General features: G+C 38.9%; 2 protein-coding genes across 3 annotated transcripts in view; one reads left to right on the top strand and one right to left on the bottom strand.

Annotated features, from left to right (window-relative positions):
• LOC116526889 (E3 ubiquitin-protein ligase RNF103) overlaps positions 1-19,037 on the top strand; it is a 115,297-nt gene that overhangs the window by 61,960 nt on the left and 34,300 nt on the right. The window contains exons 1-2 of one of the 2 annotated variants that reach the window (XM_032243604.1): positions 45-232; positions 15,789-15,849. In XM_032243604.1, coding sequence (XP_032099495.1) covers positions 188-232; positions 15,789-15,849 — 106 coding nt within the window. In that variant the 5' untranslated portion in view covers positions 45-187. Of the gene's footprint in view, positions 1-44; positions 233-15,788; positions 15,850-19,037 lie in introns of those variants that run through there. The other variant, XM_032243607.1, reaches the window with a different exon arrangement.
• Positions 8,219-8,604, bottom strand: LOC116526891 (translation machinery-associated protein 7). Its single transcript, XM_032243608.1, has one exon. The coding sequence runs from the start codon at positions 8,579-8,581 to the stop codon at positions 8,387-8,389; it is 195 nt and encodes a 64-aa protein (XP_032099499.1). The 5' UTR covers positions 8,582-8,604; the 3' UTR covers positions 8,219-8,386.

Raw genomic sequence — 19,037 nt, 5'->3', positions numbered from 1 at the left:
ATGCGCAATGATGTCAGTCTTTTTGGTCTCCGCGCACCCAGTTCTGCGCATGCGCAGAGCTGCCGCTCCTTACTCTGGGCGTCGGGACTCCCTTCCTCTCTGCGGGGCCCCGCCCAGGCGGCTGCCCGTGACCTGCCTGGGCGCGGGGAACGGAAAGCCGGAAGGAGCAAGACGAGTTTAGTTCGCCATGGGGCTGTTTGGAAAAACCCAGGAGAAGCCACCCAAAGAGCTGGTAAGGGCTACGGCTGCGTCAGATAAGCGGGTGACTCTGTGTGGGGCGTAGTGGAGTTGGTAAACGACCGGACACTCTTCTTCCCACCGCCTGCGCGGTACCGCCCGGCCCCCATTTCCGGGGCCTCCCACTCGACCGGGGGGCCGGAGGAAGAGTCTTTAGGAGTCAGCCGTGGGGAGCAAGAGCTCCTGGTGCCTCGGCTCTCGACCAGGTAGCCGAAGGCTGGAGGAAGAGTTTCTTCACCTCGCCACCGAGCGTGTAGGCAGCGACACGGCCCCGGCCTCGGAAACCCCTTCCCCTGCGCGCGTTGGTACGACCCGCCCGGAACCTTTTTTCAGCGTAGGCCCCGCCCCTCACGCCCCCCTGCGTTCTACCCTGAGAACCTGCCGCTACCCCGAGCGTTGTTTGCGGCGTTCCGGGTCGCGCACGCCGGAGGATCCCGGCGGTTGCCGCCAGTTCTCCATCATCCCCGTTATGTTGAGAAAGAGGCTCTGTTTCCTCTTTTCCCAGCCATACAACCTTGTGTTAACCCTAGGCACATACTATAGCAGGGCAGGGACTCGACGCAGAAGAATGTTACCGAAGATAGCTCTGGACCCGGCTTCGAACTCTGGTTACCTATTAATTGAAATAATATTGGCAGGCAAGCAGCTGGAAGTTCCCTGCAGAATCAGTCAGTCTAAGTTTCCCACATCTCAGCTCTGTGATCTCGGGAAAGTTCACTTCTCAGTGCCTTAGTCTTCTCGTCTGTTAAGCCTGATTAGTAGTAGTATCACCTTAAGAGTAATTGAAGATTCAGGGATGTAAAGTTTTCGTATTGGTATTTAGAGCTAATTCTTTAAATAGGGCACACCCTTGCTACTCAGGTGCCGACAGCAGCATCAACATCACCTGGGAGCTTGTTACATCTCGGGCCCCACTCCACAGCCACTGAGTCAGGTTTTGAATTCTGACAAGATCCCTAATGATTAGTGTGCACATTAGTGCTTTGAGAAGCATTGCTCTACAGTGTTGTCCATAATGGTTAAAAAAAACAAAAAAAAAACAAAAAAAAACTCCTGAAATCCTTTAATAAATGATCTTACCTGTTCAGCTCTAGCAGGCACATTTTAAAAACCAATCTGAGGCATCTTGCAATTCCTGGCATAATGTGGCATTAATGTAAATTTTTTGTTGTTGTTGTTGTTAATCAAGGGCCCTAGAACAGTAGACACTCATTTTCATCAGGAAATGTTGGAAGTAAAAGTTTGGTGCTGCAAAGAAAACAGTCACTCCAACAAAGAAATTCTCAGCAAGGCAATTTTACTTCTGTGGAATGGTGTTACCCTTAAGCCTGATTGCTGTGAGAGCACCTGGAACAAATGAGAGGAACATTTTTGTCCTTCCTTTGGCTGGAGCTGCACCGCATAGTCTAAGCTAAACCCAATTGGCTAAAAGCTTAAAACTTTCTTAAATAAAGGCAGTGGAGAACAAAGGAAGGGAGGAAGTGCTTGCAAAAAGGCTGGGAAAGCAATAACATGTCCAAATAAGTGAAGGAGTATATGCTATAAGCTGGGCATGTCTGGCTGTACCCAGGCAGGTCAGGAGACAAGTGGGTTAGGCCTTTAGAAATTAAAGAACAAGGAGGCAGAATATGCCTTATTTGACTTAATGGGCTTCCTTTTTGAGGAAGAACTTCACTGTATCTATCAGGAAACATACTCAGTTTTGCTTCTTGGTAAAATAAAAATTGGCGCTTAAATGAGCTAACAGTGTAACATCACTTTGTAAACTATAGAACATTATATAGATGCACATTATATAGTTGCAGATTTTGTGACATCTGCATATTTTAAGATGCTTGTTACTGTAGAAGTGTGGTAGGGAGAGATTATTGCCTTCAGTGTTTGGCCTTGACATTGCCATTTGTAAATTGAGGTAAGATTATGGAGAAACAAAAAAGATCCTGGGGAAATGGTTGCTTTACTGTTTAAAGTAGTCTCTAGTATATGTACTACTTGTATAACAGATTCTTTTTAAATGATAAATATAATTGCTAAGAACATGAAGTTAGTACACTCTTTCAGTAGGGTAGTCTACCTGAGAAAGCTGATTGACATTGGAAAATAGCAGGTTGATGTATGAGATTGGTTTTTAAAACTATGCTTGCCAGAGCTGAACAAGTAAGATCGTTTATTAAATAACAAAAATTAGTTTGATTTTTTTTTTCCCATTATGGACAAGTCTGGGTATTGTAGAGCAGTGCTTCTCAAGCATTAATGTGCACACTAATAATTAAGGATCTTGTCAATTCAAAATCTGATTCAGTAGATCTTGGATAGGGCCTGAGATTTCTTATAAGCTCCCGGTTGATGATGTTGATGCTGCTGGTCTGCACTTGAGTAGCAAGGCTGTAGAGTGAATTAAGATTAGCCCTAACTACCACCTTTAGCTAACATATTGAACCAGGCATTGTGTTAAGCACTCTGCAACATTATGAGGTAGGTACTATTATTATCTCCACTTTACAGGTGGCAACTGAGGCATACAGTGTTTAGGTAATTTGCCCATGGTCATACAATTTGTGAATTAGAGCACCAGAGGTTATGTATTCTAAGGCCTTTACTTACAATACCATGCCATTTATGCTGCCTCTCAAAGAGGAATTATAAAGGTGAAATAAGAAGCCAAATAACTTCTAGCAAGTAAGATAAATATTTCAAGAACAAGTTTGGATTGGGCACTGATATGGTTTGGATCTGTGTCCCCACCAAATCTCACGTCAAATTGTAATCCCCAGTGTTGGAGGAGGGACCTAGTATGTGGTGACTGGATCATGGAGGTGGATTTCTTATGAGTGGTTAGCACTAGCACCCTTGGTACTGTCCTTGAGATAGTTCTCATGAGATCTGGTTGTTTAAAAGTGTGTAGCACCTTCCCCCTCAGTCTCTCTTGCTCCTGCCATGTAAGACGCCTATTCCTTTGCCCTTTGCCTTCCCCCATGATTGGAAGCTTTTTGAGGCCTCCCCAAAAGCAAAAGCTGCTATGCTTCCTGTAGAGCCTGCAGAACTGTGAGCTAGTTAAACCTCTTTTCTTTTTATAAATTACCCAATCTCAGGTATTTCTTTATAACAATGCAAGAACGGACTAATACAAGTACCACATACACAGGCATAGGAGTTTAGTGGTTGGTGTGATTATCTCCAGGCTGAGATGATCAGAAACAGTTTGATCTTTCACTATGATGTGTTCCATCCTCTTCCTACATGGGTATGAAAGGGTTCTTGAGTATTTAACAGGATTTTTAGTATTAGATGATCCTCTTTATCTGGTGCTGGAGATACCCTGCCCAAGTTTTTCTTCAAGCTCCAACTCAGTTCTTCAAGGTACCCCTTCAGTTCTGATTATATGTTTTAGTTTGTTAGAAGAGTATCCATCTACTTTAGGGTCAGCTTCTACCAAATTCTAGGCTTTCTCTCACACCTATGACTTGTGACCAAAGAAAGTATTTTTTCACCGCCCTGGTTACTTAGCGTGAGTCTATAATTCAAGAAAGTGCCAATAAAGCAGAGATAGTGTCTTAGTCAGGGTACTCCAAAGAAGTAGAACCCACAGGATGGAGAGATAGATAAGTAGTTAAGAGGGAATTTAATATGGAAATTGACTGGAGATTATGAAGGCTGAGAAGTCCTGTGATATGCTGTCTGTAAGTTGGAGAACCAGAGAAGCCAGTGGTATAGTCCAGTCTGGGGTTGAAGGCCAGAGAACCTAGTGAGTGGGGGAGCACTGATGGAAGTCCCAGAGGCCTGAGAGTAAAGAACCTACAGTTCTAATGTCCAAGATCAGGAGAAGGGTATCCCAGCTTCAGTAGAGGGCAAAAATTTGCCTTTCTTCTGCCTTTTTGTTATATCTAGACCCTCAACCGATTGGATGGTGCCCACTCAAATTGGGTGAGGGCAGAGCTTCCTTAGTTCACTGACTGAAATGCCAGTCTCTTCCAGAAACACCCTCATAGACATACTCAGAAATAGCGCTTTACCAGCTATCTAGATATGCCTCAGCCCAGTTGAGGAGATACCTAAAATTAACCATCACAGATGGGAAATACTTTTTCCTCTGTAGAGCTGCTAATGCACTGATAAAGTATTGAGAGCTGTGTATGAATAAGAAGCCAAGTCATGTTAGTTTGGCTTTTTTTTTTTTTTTTTTTTTTTAAGGGAGAAAAAAATACTTAAGCTAAGTGAAGGAAATTTTTAAAAAATGTTGGCAGAAACGGAAGAGGTGTTAGAGAGGGAATTGACTAAATGCGATAGTCTCAGCTGGACAATTTTTGAGTTAGGATAAACTTACAAGACAGCTCCTTCCGTTTGGGACTGAAAGGTACAGGCATGTGGGTGTGGGTCCTGGCAAAGGGTAAGTAGAGGCCAGGTGTAGTCATATCACACCATCAGGGTTGTCACACATAGGACCATTTAGGCCATGGTGACAGGTCAAATTGGGCAAGTAGGATACATCATGGGTGGCATCTCCAGAGCTCTGATGTGATATGCAGCTTACAGGGGTGCTAAGTAAATATTTGTTAAATGATGAGTATCAGAATAAGACTAAGTAGGGTTTAAGGTCAGGTATTCCCAAGATGAGCAATGTTTCCAGGAACTCTCTAGGGAAACATTAGCTATATTAGGAGCCTCTACAGACTAAAGTTTTTGCCCCTGCACATCTGAGACACTGGTGGAGACATCTTAGTGGTGAAACCTATTCTGTTTTAAAGGATGAAAGTCAAGACTAGACTCGGCCTGCTGAGAATGAGGATGCCTTAAAATCCATTTAGAAACCTGTGATAGTCTTAGGGTGTGAATCAGGAGGACATGGAATTCTGCTGGAAAGAGGTTCTTCTCTTAGACTTGAGGTTCTGCTGGAAAACTGTTGTGTCCTAGTTAGGGATTTCACTGATTTAGCCTTGGGCTAGAGTGTCCCCTTCTGTGGCATCAGATTTCTTAAATCATATGACTAACTTATGTTCTTAGACTGGGTCATGACTCATGGTCGTGGGATTCTATCAGAAAAAGGAAGAAAATGATAAGGGGAGGTGGAGAAAAAGATAAAGCTTCATTCACTTAGTTCATGCAACATATTTATCGAGAGATTTTTGGTGTGCATTGGATTGAAATAAGGTTTACAAAAATAAGACACTAGATAACGTCAAAGAATATAGTTTATGTAAATAAACAATGTAGGGAGATAGGAGCAATAATGTAAGTTAGTACAGAGTCTTTGATGCTATAACAAAGGAAGTGATTATTCAGAACGGGGAAGGGAAGCTGGTCAGAAGGGTCTCTGAGTCTTGTCACAAGTGGCATTCATCAGAAGGACAGGTAGTTACAGGATCAGAAAAGGGGAGGCATCCCTAGCAAAGTGAACTGAGTATGCAAGGCTTAGAAGTGTGGAACATATGTTAGAGGAACTAGGGAAAAAAATTCAGAATGGCTGGAGGATGAAATACTATTCTGAGTGGAATGTGGGAGGAGTGATGGTAGTGTAAGATGTAACATTGGAGAGGTAGGTAGAGGGCAGTTTAACAAAGGTCTGTGTGTCATGCCTAAAAACAGATGGGGGAGCATTCGATAAAGTGGTTTAGGGCATGAACTAGAGGGAAGAAATTTAGGTAGGGAGGCCAGTTAGTGGCCCAAGTGATAGATGATGAGAGCCTTAGAATGGCAATAGGATTGGAGAGGATAGGATGAGCTTTAGAAGTATTTAGCATAGATAGTCAGAATTTGCTGAACTACTGCATGTGGGAGGACTGCAAAGATGATTCTTAGGTTTCTGTTTAACCCTACCGCAGTCAAACCTGTTCATCCTCCTGAATGGCAGTGCTGTGAACTGAAATGGAGAGAATTCAGGAAAGGAGCAGGTTTGATGGGAATGGTGATAGTAGAGGAGAAGGAGCCAGACTCAGTTTTGGACAGAATTTAAGAGATCAGAGGAGATAGACAAAGGGCAATCCTGGAAGAATATTTTTCTCTTCTGCTTTGTGTCCTTAGCAAACTTGTAAACTTCTTTAGAGCAAGGATTATGTTTCTGTTTATTCTCTGTCAACCACTGGATTGGTATAATGTTGAACTTCCTTAGGAAGAGGAAAGTGCCCATCAGGTACTTGTTTGATGGACAGAAGTAGGGATGCTGAGAGAGAACACTTGAATATTTGGAATACAGCATGATTGAGCTGATGGATACTCAGCTGACAGTGACGGGAAAAGGCAGATTTTGATCTAAGGTCACTTGTATTTGTTGCTTTTGGCCGATTTCCAGTTTTATGTATATTTTAGATTGTCTGAAAGATGTACAAAATCCTAGATTGCCTCCAGGGAGAGGAGCTAGGTAGCAGAGGGTCAATAATAGGAGAGAAATGTACTTTTCACTATTTGCCTTTCTTTTTTTTTTTTGAGATGGAGTCTCACTCTGTCTCCCAGGCTGGAGTGCAGTGGCATGATCTCGGCTCACTGCAACCCCCGCTTCCAGGGTTCCAGTGATTCTCATTTATGTTTTAAGTACTTTGTTATGGCAGCCTCAGGAAACAATACACTTATATACATGCTTACTCTTTATCCCATTTCCTTACCTCAGCACACAGAGTGATAGTCGCTGGCCTAAATTTGGTATGATTCCTTTCTGCTCAGTATTTTTTGTATATTTTGAAAGTAAAGTTTATTCATACCAATATATGTAGATGTATTTCACGTATTTTAACTCTGGAATTTGATTGTGTAAATTTATGACAATATACTTGTTTTAAGGCCAGGTGTGGTGGCTCATGCCTGTAATCCCAGCAGCTTGGGAGACCAGGGAAGGCAGATCACTTCAGGCCAGGAGTTCAAGACCAACCTGGCCAACATGGTGAAACCCTATCTCTACTAAAAAAATACAAAAAATTAGCTGGGTGTGGTGGCAGGCACCTGTAATCCCAGCTACTTGGGAGGCTGAGGCAGGAGAATCACTTGAGCCCAGGAGGCGGAGGTTGCAGTAAGCCAAGATCACCCCACTGCACTTTAGCCTAGGCAACAGAGCGAGACTCCACCTCCAAATATATATATATATATAATAGATATAGTTTCCTTGTGTAATACAACACAATGAACATTCTAATACATATATGCTTGTGTATTTGTGAGAAAGTTTCTTTAAGCTATATATAAGTGAAATTATTGAATCTTAGGATATGATTTCTTTGTACAAAAATATAGCCAAATTGATCTCTAAAGGGGTTGCACTGATTTATACGTTCACCAGTAACATATGAAAGTTGCTTGTCTTTACATCTTCTTTAGCACTTGTTAACTGAATTTTTAACTTTTGCCAGTCTTAGAGGAATGAAATAAATATCTGGCTTTTTCCTGATTACCAGTGAGGTTGAACATCTTTATCTTCTCCAATTATGTGACTTGTCGTTTCACTATTGCATATATTATCATAAAGACTTTGTCAAGTTTAATTTCTTCTTAAAATAGAATGTCTATGAAATGCCAAGTACTTTATTTTAAAATTTTATGATGAAAATTTTTAAACTTTTAGAAAAGTAGAGGTAATAGCAGGGGTTAGTACATTTGGGCTGCTAACACAAAATACTACAAGCTGGGTGATTTATAAACAACAGAAATTTATTTTCCACAGTTATGGAGGCCAGGAAGTCTGTGATTAAGGCACTGACAGATATAGTGTCTGGTGAGGGCACTGCTTTTTGGTTCATAGATGGCGACTTCATGCTGTGTCTTCACATGGTTGAAGGGGCAAAAGAGCTCCTTTGGGCCTATTTTATAAGGGAGCAATCCATTCCTGAGGGACCTAACCACCTCTCAAAAGGCCCTGCCTCCTAATACTATCACCTTGAGGATTAGGATTTTGACATACAAATTTGGGGACATGCACAAACATTCACACCACAGCAAATAGTACAATGAAAACCCCTATGTTAAATGTTTATAGCACTTTGCTATTATTTGATACATATTTTTTTTTTTTTTTTTTAAATACAAAAGTTTATTCTTAAATGTACAACAGCTCCAAGACAACACTTAATTCCAGCTACAGGTGGCAAAAGATGCTATGGCAGGGAATACAGATGTTTAAATACGGATGAAATAAAGGGTCCCCATCTCCTCAGGGACAAGGAACAGCTTACTTTTTGCCAGATTTCTTAATTCCACCTGTGGCCAGGGGCCCCTTCCCCGCGGCCTTTGCTTTTAGCTCTTCGAGTTTCTTCTGCTCTTCTTTTTGTTTCTGCTTGAAAGCCTTATCTTCCTCGTCCATCTCCTTGGCCTGCTTCTTGGGCTGTTTCAGGGGCTTCTTCTTGCCACCTTCCCGGCCGGACATGGCGCCTGCCGCCCCTTTCCCCTTGATACATATTTTTAAGCTGAGTCATTTTGAAGTAGATTGTAATATAACACATTTTGCAACATTTCATATTCCATCTCTGGGATATATGGGAATTCTATATGACAAAAATACCTTAATATCATTGAAAATCTAGTCCATATTTACATTTTCCCAAGTGTTCCCAGTATGTCTTTTATAACTTTTTAAAATTTAGGATTCAGTGTGTTTTGTGTTTGGTTGTTACTTGATTTTATTTAAAAATCCGCTGTCTTTTACTTAGCACTGTAAGAATAAAGACTAGTTTGTAAAGTAGGCAATTTGGTTTGTAAAATGTGCCTTGTTCTGGATTTGTCTGTGTCTTGTGGTTAGCTTTTTTTTTTTTCTAACTTTTAAGTTCACGGGTACATGTGCAGGTTTGTTACATAGGTAAACATGTGCCATGGTTGTTTGCTGCGCAGATCATCCCATCACCTAGGTATTCAGCCCAGCATCCATTAGCTGTTCTTCCTGATGCTCTCCCTGCCCCACCATCCCCACAACCCGCCCCACAGGCCCCAGTGTGTGTTTTTGTCCCCCCATGTGTCCATGTGTTCTCATCATTCAGCAACCACTTATAAGTGAGAACATGCGGTGTTTGGTTTTCCGATCCTACATTAGTTTGCTGAGGATAACAGCTTCTAACTCCTTCCATGTCCCTGCAAAGGACATGATCACCTTCCTTTTGTGGTTAGCTTTTTTCTCTACCCCCAGCATTTTCTATGAAACAAAATTTGGATCTAAACTTGATAAGATCCAGGTTAAACAGTTTTAGCAAGAATGCCTCACAGGTAATCTGTATACTTCATAGTGTATCACATCAAGAGGCATGTAATGTTTGGTTGTCTCATAATTAATGATGCTAATAACTTTTGCCACCCGGTTGAGGTAGTGACAAACCAGATCTTGATGTTATGTTTTTCTTTTTTTTCTTAGTAACTAACCTGAGGGGTGATACTTAAGCACCATGTGAATGTCAAGCTCTTCATTAACCCTTCGCTTAGACACTTTAGCCTTTATAGGTATCCCTTTCTTGAATCAACTAGTCTATGAGGGTTTTTAGAGTGGTGATTTTTCTAATTCTCTGATTTTTCATTTTTAGCTAGCAGTCTTCTATAAAGATCTGTCCCTTGTTAGCTGGGGCTATTTGGTTACCTTGACATATAGTTTCTATTGAAAATGCAGGATAAGTGCTTAATGCTTTTTATTTAATCACTAGTATTTAGAATAAAGAATTGATATAATAGTATCCAGTGGTGTCAAATGCATTCTCTCTCCACCTGTGCCTCTCAAAAGCACAATTTTGGATTCAGGGATTTTAATATATTTATTGTGTTACAGTCCTAACCATTATTCTGTTTGATACTGAAAAACTTATACATTTGGTCAGTGGGAGCAATTTCAAGCCAGTTACTATCTGCTTTTAGCATAACTTTACTAATCTTTGAATACTTCCTTGTTTTCTAGAATATATTGTGATGTGATTTGTGTATTCCTAACCTGAGACCTGAAATTGGCTATTTCTCCCAGATGCAGTGGTTTCTTTTAGCGGGAATGCTATTTAGAAACCAAAATTTGAGTGCACATAATGCTTCATACTTCTTGAGTGTCCCTACTTCTAAGCCTTTTTGTGGAACGGAACTAGGAAACATGTTCTTTAAAAAGTCGTGAAGGTGTTTATAGACTAAGTTGCTTTGAACCAGCCCTTTGTCAAAAATAACTAGAAGAGCTAAACAAAAAGTGTAAACTATTTGAAATCACTGAAAGCTACCAGGGCAGTGAGAAATTGCAAAATCAAGATCTCAGAGAAGTGGGAACCTCAGCTACATGATCCCAAATCATTTGGGACTACCTTTGCCCTAAAGAGATCCTCTAATTCCAAATGCAGTGACTGACAAATAGAATTTGAGTAGAACTTTTGACAGACCCTGTGGTTGGGGAGTATAAAAATTGGAGTTCCTGGCCGGGTGCGGTGGCTCACGCCCATAATCCCAGCACTTTGGGAGGCTGAGGCAGTCGAATCACCTGAGGTCAGGAGTTTGAGACCAGCTTGGCCAACATGGTGAAACCCCATTCCTACTAGCTGGGTGTGGTGGCGGTCGTCTATGCCTTAGCTACTCAGGAGGCTGAAGCAGGAGAATTGCTTGAACCTGGGAGGTGGAAGTTGCAGTAAGCCGAGATTGTGCCACTGTGCTCCAGCTTGGGCGACAGAGACAGACTCTGTCTAAAAAAAAAAAAAAAAATTGGAGTTCATAAGCAAATAATCAGGGCTTTTGATTGGGACTCTGAAAGAGTACACCTTAACAATAATAGTGAGCTGGAAATAGACTGGCTTTCACAGACTGAAGACCAGTTTTAAATAATCTCTATCCCCGATAGGATTAATTAAGAGTTGTTAAGAACCAATTGCCAGGACACTTAAGCTCTATGTTTGCCAGAAGCAAATGTAAGTCCTCTTTGGAAGAAGATAATATCATTCAGAAACTTAAATTATTCTGCAAACTTTTGTATGTAGTTACTTCTCAGTATCTGAGTAGGATTGGTTCCAGGATTCCCCCACCCATACCAAAATCCATGGATGCTCAAGTCCTTGATTTAAAAAGAAAAAGGTAATATTTGCATATAACCTATGTACATCTTCCTGTGTACTTTAATTTCTAAATTACTTATAATACCTAATACAGTGTAAATGCTATGCAAATGGTTGTTACACTCTATTGTTTAGGTAATAATGATGGGAAAAGCCTGCATGTTCTGTACAGATGCAGCCAACCTTTGTTTTTTTTAATATTTTTGAGTTGTAGTCAGTCGAATCCACAGATGGAGAACTCATGGATACGGAGGGCTGACTGTACAATGTTCAGAATTCCATTCTTAAAAAAAAAATTAGTAAATGCCTTTTACTTACCATTTATATGGTTATAAATATTATCTCCCAACATGTTACATTTTACTTTCTTAATGGAGTCATGATGAATAAAAATTCTTAATTTCAATATAGATAAAGATATCAAGCCTTTTTCTTTTAGTGATTATTGCTTTTGTGTCTTAAGAACTTCTCTAACCTGAAATTATAAGTATATTCTCCTATACTGTCTTCTTAAAGCACCACAGCTTTGCATTCCATATGCCTTCAGTCTACCTAGAATGAATTTCAGTGAAGTATGGAACAGGAATTCAATCATTTTGTTTTCTGTTTGTCTTAAGCTGTCTCTCAGCATTATTTGTGGAAAATACCCTCTTAATGGTTTTAGTTTCTTTTGCCTAGTTTGGCATATAATAGACTCTTTATGAATTAATTTGAATAAAGGATACTATTTTGGTAGTGTGAAACTCTTTCTGTAGGTTCCTTGTGGTTTTCAAATATATTGTCTAATTTACTAATTGATTTTTTATTCTGTTCTCCTTATGTTCTGTTTTACTTATCAATTATAAGGGCCTTTCATTTACTACTGAAATCCTATTCAGTAGTAAATAATGTCAAATTTACCTAAATAAATGTCAAATTTTCTTTGCATCTGTTTTAAATTTCCTTTTGTTTATCATAGTGGTCTTTACAGTTATGAGACTTGCTTGATACGTTTTCTTGAGCTCTTTGCCTTAGACTGTGTTTCTTAATCCTAATAGAACATTGCAGTCACCTGGAGAGATTTTAAATGCTACCTGTCATTTGGGCTCTACCCCTGACCCAGTTATAGTATTTTTAAAGTTTCCCAGTTGACTTTTGTGTAGTTAAGGTTGAGAAGCACTGGTCTGAGACATGACTGGATACTTTTGGGTTCTTCAGATTTTTTAGGTCAGTTTTTCTTTTTGGCAAAGGCCCTTTTGATTTTATAAGTTTAAAGGAACTTCGCTTTTTGACAGATTTTATGAAACTTTTACTCTTTGACATCTAAAAACATACGTAGAAAGTTTCTGAAGATTGTTATATAGGCGTTATTTATGGCTAAATTTTTTTGTCCCTTCACATCTCATATTCCGTGCAATTAAATCCAACAGGTATTTCTTGAGCATCTGCTTTGTGCCAGGCATTATGCAAGGGCTTGGTGAACAAGAGAAGGTCTTTGACCTTCTGGAGCTTATAGTCTGTACTTCTAAGTAATCATAAGCATAATGAGCTATTCAGAAGAGATGGGAGTATAGGGTTCTGTGCAGTTGTACTGCCGGAGGGTTGAACCTATTCTGTGAGTCAGGGAACGTCTCCTTGAAGTAACATTTAAGCTAAGACTTAAGAACAAGTTCAGAAAACACATTCTTTAGATAAACTGGACTTTTTCAAAATTAAAAACTTTTGTGTTTCAAAGGACATCAAGAAAGAAGACTTTCTTGAATGGGAGAAAATATTTGCAAATCATGTATCTGTGAGGAGTCTACTACTACCAGAATATATAAAGAACTCATACAACCCAACATACTGACAACTCAATTAAAAAAATGGACGGAAGATATGAATAAACAGTTCTCCAGAGGAGATATGCAAATGGCCAACAAGCACATGATAAGATGTCCAACTTTGGCCGAGTGCAGTGGCTCACGCCCTTAATCCCAGCACTTTGGGAGACTGAGGCAGGTGAATCACCTGAGGTCAGGAGTTTGAGACCAGGCTGGCCAACATGGTGAAAACCCGTCTCTACTAAATATACAAAAATTAGCTGGGTGTGGTGGCGAGCACCTGTACCCAGCTACTTGGGAGGCCGAGGCAGGAGAATCACTTGAACCTGGGAGGTAGAGGATCGTGCCACTACTCCAGCCTGGGTGACAAGAGTGGAACTCCATCTCAAAAAAAAAAAAAAAAAAAAAAAAAAAAGATGTCCAGCTTCACTGGGCATTAAGAAAATGTAAATCAAAACAGTGAGCTACCACTTCACACTCAGCAGACAGCTATCATAAAAATAATTAGAAAATAACAAGTATTGGTGAGATGTAGTAGAAATGGTAGCCAAAAGATGTAAACAACCCAGACATCCATTAACAGTTGAATGGATAAATGAGTTGTGTTATACACATATAAAGGAGTAATAGCCATAAAAACGACTGAAATACTGATACATGCTGCAACATGGATACACCTTGAAAACATGTTAAATAAACCAGAAACTAAGATTACCTATGTGTAACTCCTTTCGTAATCAGAATAAGCAATCCCATTGAGACAGAAAGTAGATTGGTGGTTGCCAGGGAACTGCAGAGGGGAGATAGGAAGAGATTATTTAAAGGGTATAGGGAGGTGGTGGTTGTATGACGTTTTAAGTGCACTAAATGCCAGTGAATTGTATACTTTAAAATGGTTAATTATATAAATTTCACTTTCAAAAATGTACATAAACCGGATTAAATTTTTAAAACTTGTATGACCATACAGTTTTGTATGACTGTACAGTTTTAAGTGCTTAAGTATTTCTTCTGAGTGGAGTTGGTCAACCTAAATAATAAGCAGAGAGAGATTCCCTGGAAGAAAATGATGTTATTTGGCAGCAGCATTGCAGTGGGAATGTGCTTGCCTTGGTAAACTATGTGTATATTCAAGTAGGTAAAGGAAGACCAAGGTTTTTAAAGGGAAAAGGAGGTAATGTAATTGTTTTGAAATGATTATCTTTGGCTACAGTGATCAGTAACAAGAGTGATGCCAGTCTAAGGTTGGACAGGCAGTTGCTGGGCAGATGTCCTTGCGGAAGTATTTATTGTGTAAGATTGCAGTGCCTTTGAGCAAGCCAGGCTGTGGTTTTTGCAGAGTCTTGTGATAGTTTTTGTTTAGGTAAACAAGTGTGAAACCCCCTTTTCTTAGTTTCCCAGCTCTATATGTCAGATTTTTAAAAATATACTAGTGATTTCATTTTGATTCTGACAATTTTCACAAATTATTACAATTATTGTTATTGCATATTTTACAGATTTTGTTCAATATTAAACATTAAAAATGAAATTTATTGGAAATACATCTAATGGTATGGACTTTTAGAAATGTCATTTAGTCTGTTTTTCCATGGATGACTGCTACATGAATGAATGGTACAAGGGTTCAGCATAAATTCTGTTCCTATTTTATGATTTATTAGACTCAAGTGCTGAGAAACCTCGTTGATGTAATAAAATGGTAATAGAAAGAGTTTAGTTATGGCAGTGTCACTCAGTTTTTTGAACTTCTGAGTCATATACTAAAAAGCATATAGCAATTTAGCATAAAATTGACTCAATGATTAATTGACTCACAACTCAGGTTTTCAGTCAGTGTTTTTGAAATGTGAAGAATTGGAAAGCAGTTCACTTGCATAACAACTTGGTAATCATTAGAGTAATTTACTACTTTCTCAGCACCTCCACTAGCATTTCCAGTCCACCCTATGTTCAGTGCTTCAGAAATTTTTGCCTGTCAGGGAACTATATCACGGTAACAGACATAAGTTAGGGGAATGTTTTTCTTTTGTAAAATGGAAAAGCATTAATGTTAAGGGGAAAAAGGGAAAGATGAGTTCTCATGGCACAGGCAGAGTAGTTTTTGAAATGATTACCTGTGAGAGATGAAAATTTTCTGATGCTCTTAAAGCTGTCTGTGTACTTGGACCTCTTTAAATCTTTGTGTACTTAGTACCATACTCTTTCTGAGGTTTTATATAAAGTGCTGCTTACAGCCTGCTTTTAGCTATGAATCTTTGAATAACGTGGAACCTCTGTGCACTGTGAATAAAAAGAGGTGAAATAGAAAAAAAAGTAAAATTTGACCCTAAAGCTCTGTCTTTGAAAATGACTTTTTTTTTTTTTTTTTTTTTTTTTTGTTGGAGTTTTCTTCTTTTAACCAAGCTAGAGTGCAATGGCATGGTCTTGGCTCACTGCAACCTCTGCCTACCAGGTTCAAATGATTCTCCTGCCTCAGCCTCCTGAGTAGCTGGGATTACAGGTGCCCACCACCATACCCGGCTAATTTTTTTGTATCTTTTTAGTAGAGACAGGGTTTAACTATGTTGGCCAGGCTGGTCTTGAACTCCTGACCGCTTCATCTGCCTGCCTTGCCTCCCAACGTGTTGGGATTATAAGTGTAAGCCATCGGGCCCAGCTTTTTTTTTTTTTAATTTTGTTCTGGAATAAATGTGGAGTTAATACAAAATTCTTAAATTGATTGGCTTAGGAGTTTCGGCTTTTCTTCTCATTCCTTTTTAAAAAATTTTCCCAGGTCAATGAATGGTCATTGAAGATAAGAAAGGAAATGAGAGTTGTTGACAGGCAAATAAGGGGTAAGTTATCATTTTATGTCTTCTATTTTTCACCCTCTTGGTATATTTTGCTTCATTTCATAAAAATAAACAGCATTTGTATATTGTAAGACATAGTTTATTCCAATATCAGTTATTTATAGCTGACTTATTTTGCTTTTTAATTCTGTAATCAGTATTAAAGAAAGATAATGAGTTAGAAGAAGCTTTCTATTTTAGAAGAGCAAAAGAAACCTCTTGCTACTTATAAAGAAATGTCTTTGATGGAATTCAAATTACATAAATTGCACATAAGTAAGGAATACAGTTCTATTATCACTACTCTATTTGTTTTAGCATGACTATAAATTGAGCACAATATGTTTATAAATTTTTTTTTGAGTACCATTTAAGGTGATTTGCAAAGGGATGGTAATGTTTAAAACTTTTAAGCTTTTTAACACTTTCATGATTGGAGAATAATTAATACCATAAAGAAATCCCAGTATCACTTTCTTTAAAAAGAATTGGAGAGGGAAATTCTACTCTCAGCCATGAAGGAGTAATTGCTTTTCTACTTGGATTCTCATCGTAAATAAAAGTTTGGACAAAGCAAGAGAGAAAAAAAAACTGGACAAAATCTGTGAAACAGCTATTTTCAGACATTAGACAGCTGGCTGTACAAAATTGTGATCATTGAGAGATGAGAAACAAAGACAGAGCCTTCAGACGATCCTGTTGTTCTGCCTGGAGATGCTTGCTGGATTATAGCCCATGGAAGGAGGTTCCAAGCAGAGCATAGTGGTTTCACTGGGTTGAGAATAGAGATAAGTATTGAGGGAGGCTGAAGTGGCTGGAATTGGTGGAGCAGAGTATCAGAGAGAAGGGAAATACTCAGAGAAAGAACTTCAAGTGCCTCCATAGGATCCATTGGAGTCTTTGTTTGAATACTAAGCTGTGCATGCTTAGAATGAAATTTCAAGAGACTGGGCAAAGAACAATTAGTAGGAACAGAACAACTATTAGGAAGCTGCAAGCTAGATAATTTCTAGAGCGAATAAAGGGTTCAGAAGTGGTTGAGTTCTGTTCAGACATAGAAAAGAGACTTTGTTGAACCTCTGGGATGTTCAGAGAGACCTCAGAATAGTCACACCTTAATAATAAGGATCAGGTACTCCTAGAAAAAAGGCTACCACAAGCCCATACCAACCAACCAACCAACAAGACTTAAAAGACTTGAAGGCTGATTTGCAGGTAATTTGACTGCTTGCCAAAGTAAAGATTAACACTCTTTAAGGGAAGATTATAAAATTAAGACACCCAACAATGAAACATCCACAGTGGCCAGCATCTAATGAAATATTATTGTGAAGAATCAAGAAAAAATTTATGTACCCCAAATCAGAAGAAAAGCCAGGTATTATAGATTTTTTTAAAAAACCCCAGCCCCCCCCACCAAAAAAAACCCTGGATGATCAAATTAGCAGTCAAGGATTTTTAAACAACTATTTTAAATATGTTGAGGTTAAAGGATAACATGAACATAATGAGGAGATAAATAGAAAATGCAGAAAAGAACAAAATGAAATTTCTAGAGATGAAAGATTTGAAATGAAGTGAAATTAAATGAAAACTTCACTGAATGGATTTAATAGCAGATTAGATATTACAGAAAACAAGATCAGTGAAATTAAAGATATACAAAATCCAGAATGTTCCAATGAGCATTTCCATTGAGTGTCTTGTCAGCATCCCAAATATTTCAGATTTTGGATTTCAGATTTTCTGATTAGGGATACACAACTGGTATGATGCAAATATTCCAGAATCTAAAGTCTGAAAGACATTTGGTCTGAAGCATTTTGGATGAAACAGCGCAAACTAGAATATCTTTCATATGGTGAAAAAAACCCACAAAATACCCCCATGTTATCCTAGACTTAAGTCCAATGAAAGTAACATTTATAGGTGAAGGTGAAGTAAAGATATTTTCAAACAAAAGCCAGAAAGAATTTATTGCCAATACAAGAAATGTTAAAAGAAGTTGTGGAAAGAACCTGGGAATGGGGAGGTTGCAATGAGCTGAGATCATGATGCCACTGCACTCCAGCCTGGGTGATAAAGTGAGATTCGAAAATAAAAAAGAAGCTCATTTAAATTCACATTAGAGTGTTACAAGTTTAGGATGTTAAGCATAATCCCCATGGTATCCACAAAGAAAATGGCTATATAATATATACAAAAGGAAATGAGAAGGGAATTAAAACATTTCATTACAAAAAAAATCAAGTAAACACACAAGAAAACATTAGTACGGGAAGTAAGGGACAAAATAGCTGTGACATATAGTAAATAAATGGCAAATTGGCAGAAGAAAATTTGTCCTTATCAGTAATTTCTTCTTTTTTTTTTTTTTTTTTTTCCTTAAGACAGGGTCTTTCTCTGTCATCAAGGCTGGAGTTCAGTGGCTCACAGCAGCCTTGACCTCCTGGGCTCTCACAGTCCTCCCATCTCAGCCTCCCAAGTAGCTGGGACCAGCTAATTTTTGTATTTTTTGTGGAGCCAGGGTTTCACCATGTTGCCTAGGCTAGTCTGGAACTCCTGCCTCCCACCTTGGCCTCCCAAAGTGCTAGGATTACAGGCATGAGCCACTGTGCCCAGCGCACAGTAATTACTTTGAATGTAAATGGATTAAAGTCTCTAATCAAATAACAGACATTGGCAGAATGGATTTTTAAAAACAAAATCTTATATTTAAAAACATATGCTGTCTACAAGAGTAAGATTTTAGATCCAAAAACACAAATAGGTTGAAAGCAAAAGGATGGAAAAAGATATTTTATGAACATTGTAAATAAAGGACAACAGGGACAGCTATGTTATTATCAAGTAAAATAGATTTTAACTCAAAAAAGATTATATGAGACAAAGAAGGATATTATGTATTATTAAAAGATTAAATACAGCAAGAAGATAATACAAGTGTTCATATTTATGTATAGAACAACAAACTGTCAAAACATATGCAGCAAAAGTGGGCAGAATTGAAGAGAGAAATGGTTCTTCCATAATAGATAGAAACTTCAATACCCCACTGTCAACAGTGGGTATAAAAACTAGATAGGAATTAGGTAGGAAAACAGGGGACTTGAAGAATGAAAGCAGAGCGTTGTGGCTCACGCCTGTAATCCTAGCACTTTGGGAGGCTAAGGTGGGTGGATCACCTGAGG

This window comes from Sapajus apella, unplaced genomic scaffold (assembly GCF_009761245.1).
Source record: "Sapajus apella isolate SASKATOON/1434 unplaced genomic scaffold, GSC_monkey_1.0 scaffold52, whole genome shotgun sequence".
NCBI lineage: Eukaryota > Metazoa > Chordata > Mammalia > Primates > Cebidae > Sapajus > Sapajus apella.
Note: the sequence above shows the minus strand (reverse complement) of the source record. Positions and strands in the feature narration are given on the sequence as shown.